The 6,000-nt window shown below is 49.6% G+C and overlaps 1 protein-coding gene across 1 annotated transcript; it reads left to right on the forward strand.

Annotated features, from left to right (window-relative positions):
• Nucleotides 1-1,729: 1,729 nt before the first annotated feature.
• On the forward strand, nt 1,730-5,140 carry LOC139046833 (uncharacterized). The gene is made up of 2 exons (XM_070520746.1): nt 1,730-2,239; nt 3,186-5,140. The coding sequence occupies exons 1-2, from the start codon at nt 1,958-1,960 to the stop codon at nt 4,302-4,304; spliced, it is 1,401 nt and encodes a 466-aa protein (XP_070376847.1). The 5' UTR covers nt 1,730-1,957; the 3' UTR covers nt 4,305-5,140.
• Nucleotides 5,141-6,000: the final 860 nt, after the last annotated feature.

A 6,000-nucleotide genomic window follows, 5' to 3' on the forward strand; every position in this document is an offset into this window, starting at 1 on the left:
ACTAACCTTTAGTGTCCCTTTAACTCCAGCTGGCGGTCGCCTCCGCCGCATAGCGAACCACGCAAGATGCCGTGCTTCCGCCACAAAGCTCGCCGTTCATGCACTTCTCTCTCCGTCTCCTTCACAAGTCACTACACACACACACACACACACACACACGGCACGCGTTTCCAGGTTAACATTAGGATTACATGTGCTCCATTTGCCGGGAAGCGTGAAGAGCAGTCAGGGGTGTTTGAATGCTATTGCACTCCACCCTTAAAGGCGAAGCTTAAGCATCCTACGAATTTTATGTCGAGTCACGGGCGCGGACGCATGGGGGGCCGGTCGCGAATGCAACAAGTCATCTGTTTTTATTTTTTCGGCCCTGCGCCTTCTCGTGTCCAATCTTCGTCCTTTATTTCTATTGATGAACGGGGCGTTGTCTAGCAAGAAAGCGTGGCAGAAAAGGGGCTCTGTAGAAGGAGGCAACCAAGACGACAATGAAACATTGGGGCTGCGATCGGAGATCATGATTGGGAGCCTTCGTTCAGTCAACGGCGCGGGGGATTGGCCTACTCCGCGCCGACGCCGCCAGCCGCGTGGCGTGGCCACGTTTTTGGTGAGGTCAAAATGACGACACGCAAAATGACGACGTCGCACGGCAACGTGCAACCGAGCACGTTGCCTGCTAGGCGCCGAACCCGGCGGGAGTTGGAAAGTTTGGAGCGATCACACGCTCGTTACGCGCGCGGCTTCGCATGGCGCTTCTGGTGGATTGGATTGGATCCAACCGGCGGCTGCGGCTGCAGGATAGCACATTCGGATCCAATCCATAGTTTTATTCGAGAAAATGGCGCATGCGTTGAGAACTTAGGTTGTTGCGCTGGCGTTGCTCGAGGAGGAAGGAGAGCGGGTGGCGGTGGAAAACGCGTTTGAAGAAATGGCAGAACACAAATTCCGGCGTCGCTTTCGTTTCTCGAAACAAATAGCGCGTTGGTTGTACAGTTATATCGACCCCATCATCGGTGCCAGCAAGAAAATGGAATGTTGTTGCTGATTTTTAAAAGGTGCGCCACTGTTCCCGTCGTTTCTTTCTGCTTTTTCTCCTCGCTGTGGGCGACACCACCAAGGGATGACGCAGAGAAACTAATAGTTACAAATCGTAGTATTCACACGGACTACTATTTGAAAACGTACTTAAGCTTGAAAAGAAAAAGATATACATTGTTTAGGTAAAAAGTTCACTCATTGGACGACGAGAAACATTTCGTCTTGTAGTAAAATGTGTGGAAGCAGACGGCAGACGATGGAAGTAAACTTCCTGGGAGTTCACCGCTTGACAATTGGCTGCTCTATCCGCCTCGTTCTGAGAAATGTTGCATACTGCCACTTTGTGACGTTGCAGCAACCGAACAGAACGCGCATCGAACAAAGATATTCGACCGCGCCCTCGATTTCCGTTGCGTCATCGAAGTCGTCCCGTTCCAAGCCGCCACAGCGGCAATCTTAGGAGGGCCACACGTACCCCGTTATCGCCGGCGCGCAAGGAGAGAGCGCGGAAACATGCACGCTTTCCGCCACGGAGGAACGCGCATGCGCGCAGCAGTCGCTCTCGACGACTGGGTTGCGACGCCAGAAGGCAAGGCGGGCCGTTTCGCCACGCGTTTCCGTACCGTGCATTATACATTGTGGCCGAGAGCACGTGACAACGGAACAAGCCCAATGTATATGCATCCGCTGCTGCGGAATCGGCGGTAGATGTATGGAACGGCTGTCGCCTACGATAACGAAGCACTGGCAGCGTTGCGAAAGTGGAGGTTCCCCATTCTACACGACAGTGCGTGCAGGGCTCCTTTTATCTCTCGTCGACGCTTATCTGGGCAAAGTGTCTGACGCCACCCAGTAGCGATAAGCTCGGTAAAGAAACCCACCGCGCTCTCGTGTGGGCGTAGTATTCGTGCCTGAAGACACCGCCATGCCGGATCACGGACGAGGACGGGTGCACCGTTTTCGCGACCACGTCGTCGCCGGCGTCAACTGGCGACCGACGCGGTTCGTCGACGATGTTCCCAGTTCACGTGTGTGCGGCCTCTGCCGCATGATCCCCAAACGGATGGTGATATTGCCGTGTGGTGACGCTCTGTGCCAATCTTGCTTCGAAGGGAGCGTCGGGCGGTGTCCATTGGATCAAGTGCAATTCGAAGAAGCGGAATGCGTGGTTTGTGAATTCCCTGGCAGAACAGCGAACACCCTGAAGGTGAGGAGAAAAGACAATTCCTGCCAGTTATATTTGGGGGGGGGGGGGCAAGTATGCATTCGTGTTCGTATCATTCCGCCGCGGCATATCTGCACGCCGAACGATTAGTGTCGCTTTTATTATTGCCGAAAAGTAGCACACAAATTCACCCTGACTACATGTTACTTTTTACCGTCTATCAAAACTAAACGTTTCTGCCCTAAATTCAAAGGGAACCTGCTGATAATCACTTCAGTGACACTTGAGTGATAGTTAATCACTTTCTGTGTACACATTATTCTTCTTTCCCTTGAAATTCGCACTGAAACATCAGAAAATGAAGTTGGGCACACTACAAAATAAATTCACTAGTTATTCTTCTAAAAGATGGTGTCGCTTCTGGAAAACTACAAATTGTGCAAATTTTTACTTTAAGACATTATTCCTCAACACCACATACACCCCCACTCACTCCCAACCGCCCACCCTATGACAGATGACTTGGCCCGTAGTGGGTGACCTCATTTCTTCGAGGAGCAAGCTAGCAAGCGAAAAGCACATGGCGGTCTCCACTGCACAAGAATGTTGCTGTCTTTCCGTAGATGAGTTTGGAGCTGGAAGAATAGTTGAACAATGGGCGTATTTTTCGTTGATTCTAGCTTACCAAGGTTGCTTCTTGTGCGAGAGTAGCTGTCTTGCTATTTAGAAGCATAATTAAGTGATTAACTTTAACCTAGTATTCGTGTTTGATGGATCTTTAATCTTGAGACAGCGACAGATACTGCTTGTTGATTTTGAGCATAATCGCTTCCCCAAAGAATCTGGCGATAACGGTGGTTCACACCGTAATTCATGTAAAGGTATATTCTAAAAGTTAGGGACAGGTATAGAAGGTGCCTTTAGTAAAAATAGTTTATCGGCTAAAAATTTTAACGTGTGTTATTTATATATTTTATTTTCCATCAAGGTGTACTGCTGGAACGAAGCCCACGGGTGCGAGTACACGGGCACCATGGACCGCATGCTGGAACACTACGAGAACGAGTGCACATTTCACGCCGTGGAATGTTTGCGATGCGGCGAGGGAGTCCAGCACAGAGACCTGCCAACGCACTACGCGGCGGGATGCAGTGCCGGTGTTTCTACTGCGATCACAGAGTCCTCGCAACCTGCAGCAGTGACACTCGAAGACTTGAACGCTTCCCTTGAAGACGTGAAGGCGCTGCTCGGATGCCTCAACCACGACCAGCTGCTGCCAGTGATTCACAGTCAGTTGAATGAGCTTACAGAACAAGCCAGAAACCAGGAAGCCAGGTTCACTCGCGAGCTCGGAGCATGCGAGCAGAATTTAAAGACCGAGATGGAACAAATCACCGCCACGATTTCCTCGACCGTGTCGCAGCAGCGGACGTCTCAGCAAAATCCATTGGAGGAAGCCAGCACGTCGAGGTCGCTGTCGTTGCGCTCGGAACAAGAAGATGAGATACGTCGAAAGCGTGAACACTCAGGTCACCTGAAACACTCGCGGCAAACTTCCCCGAAGCCTGATTCCAGCCGTGTCATTGCCCGTTGTGAGGCTGTGTTCGATGACGTTCGGCATGTGAACAGTGCGCAGTCGATACCCGAGCGCATTAAAAATATTGGGGGCGTGACATATCGGCTGATCCTAGAAAACATTGAAGAAATCATTCAGTGGCAGGGAGACAGAAGAAAGTTTGCCGAGATTACGGTGCGGCACATGCAGGACACGTACTTTACCATTGCCGTTTGGAAGCACGCCGATTGTGCAGCTGACCTCGTTCTGAAGATCAAGTTTAACGGGATGATGGTGGACTCTAAGTGTTGGCCGCCTTTCTGGAGAGTGTACGCGATGCATCCAGAACCATTATTTGAACGTTCGTTGACTCCCGCTGCCGAGCGTTGTTCCTGCAACCGCGATGACCCCTCATTGCTGCACTTCCACCTCAAATTTGCTGCAGACATTGCCTCGCTGAAAAAGGGCGGCTACCTCCAAGACGGAAAGATGGACTTCAGTATCTTGCTCAGCAAAAGTAAGAGGGACGGTAGCATCAGAGCACCACCCTAACGTTCGTCATCGCACAATGTGCACTGCACCGGAGAATCCTCCTCGCCACTTCACAATATGCGTCACAGGAGCTTAACGAATTTTATGCGAAGCATATTACGAGGGCTCAACCCAGCTCCTCAGGCGCGGCGGTGACCATGAAATCACGTGACACCGTGACGTCACGACAGAGGAGAACGAGGGCTCAACCCAGCTCCTCAGGCGCGGCGGTGACCATGAAATCACGTGACACCGTGACGTCACGACAGAGGAGAAGTGGCTTTGGCTCAACTCTTGCAAGACGGGCTGGGTGGGAATCGAACCAGGGTCTCCGGAGTGTGGGACGGAGACGCTACCACTGAGCCACGAGTACAACGCTTCAAAGCGGTACAAAAGCGCCTCTAGTGAATGCGGTGTTGCCTTAGAAACGCGCTGTTTCTAAGGCGTGCGTCTCTTGCTCAGGCGCACATTTCGTTGCCGCGCCGAACGCTGCTTTGCTCGACGCTCACCGCGTCCAATGCGGGGCGCGTAGTCGCTGCCCTGTAGCCCATTGTCTTACACCCCTTGGCGGGTCGACGGGAACGCTGTCGCGTTCCACTCTTGAAGGCGAAGAAGTAATGCATGAGTTGTTTCTTCGTCTAGCCGAACCAAATATAGCCAAGCAACAGCAGTTCACCAGGCTAAACAGTGGTTCAACAACCAAAATAAAGGCTAGTATGCTTCGCATCCTGGGCTTAACCTTACCTAAGCCACAGCCATTTTTTTTATCTCCTTTCTCGTAAATAAAGTGAGCTCTGCGACATCTGGTTTTTGGAAACTTGCTATCCCAAGTAACTGTCAACCTATTCTGTTCTGACTTTACTGGCCGTTCATTTTGTTTATTTCTTATGCTAATACAGTTTTTGTTGCGAAACGTTGTATTCCTCGAGCGGTTTCTGACCTTATGGGGTTCACGTAGATACTTTTCTCTCTGTTATTGCCGTGCGGCTGTTAAAGCGATTGATTTCAATGCGACGTTCGTGTTTGATACTACGCTGGAGTACCGCGTTGTCCCGTGTCCGAAATGCAAGACCAATGCTTATGCGTCGCATCGCAATTATTTATTTATTTACTTATTTTACCTTAATTCAATGCCCGAAGTCGTTAAATAACGGAATGGATCAAAATACATAGCATGTGCAGATAACAGGGTGTAATAATATTTAAAAAAAATTGAAACTCCGGATTCACAAATGCATTTTTCAATAGTAGTTCTAAAAACAGACGTATCGGTTATGTTAACAATTGAGGCCGGCAGATGATTCCATTCGATGGTAGTATTAGGAATAAATGAATAATAAAATAGGTTCGTGCGACAGTGTGGAACGCTCAATTTATGGCGCTCGTCAGTACGCATTTATGCGTATGCAGGTTCGGACAAAACTTCCCTTTTTAATTCCGGATTGTAAAAATAAATCTTTTGAAGCAGTGATAAGTGTGCTAACTTCCTAAAGGATGAGAGGAGAGGGAGGTTTAAAGTAGCCTTCGTAGATGTTACGCTTGATGTCCGAGAATAGTTAGTAATAATGAAACGTGCGCTACGATGTTGTATAGAGTCTATTGCATTAGTTAAGTAATCCAAACCAGGCTCCCATACAGAAGAGGCATATTCAAGCTTAGGACGTATTAGTGTTTTGTATAGAAATAGCTTTAAGTTAGCGGGTGCCATAGAGAAATT

The sequence above is a fragment of the Dermacentor albipictus genome, chromosome 6 (assembly GCF_038994185.2).
Source record: "Dermacentor albipictus isolate Rhodes 1998 colony chromosome 6, USDA_Dalb.pri_finalv2, whole genome shotgun sequence".
Lineage (NCBI taxonomy): Eukaryota > Metazoa > Arthropoda > Arachnida > Ixodida > Ixodidae > Dermacentor > Dermacentor albipictus.

Bases quoted from the DNA above. Each gene is read 5' to 3' on its own strand.
- LOC139046833 (XM_070520746.1), top strand. From the start codon at position 1,958: ATGCCGGATCACGGACGAGGACGGGTGCACCGTTTTCGCGACCACGTC. The intron at 2,240-3,185 runs GTGAGGAGAAAA...TTTTCCATCAAG, and splicing joins GAACAGCGAACACCCTGAAG to GTGTACTGCTGGAACGAAGC.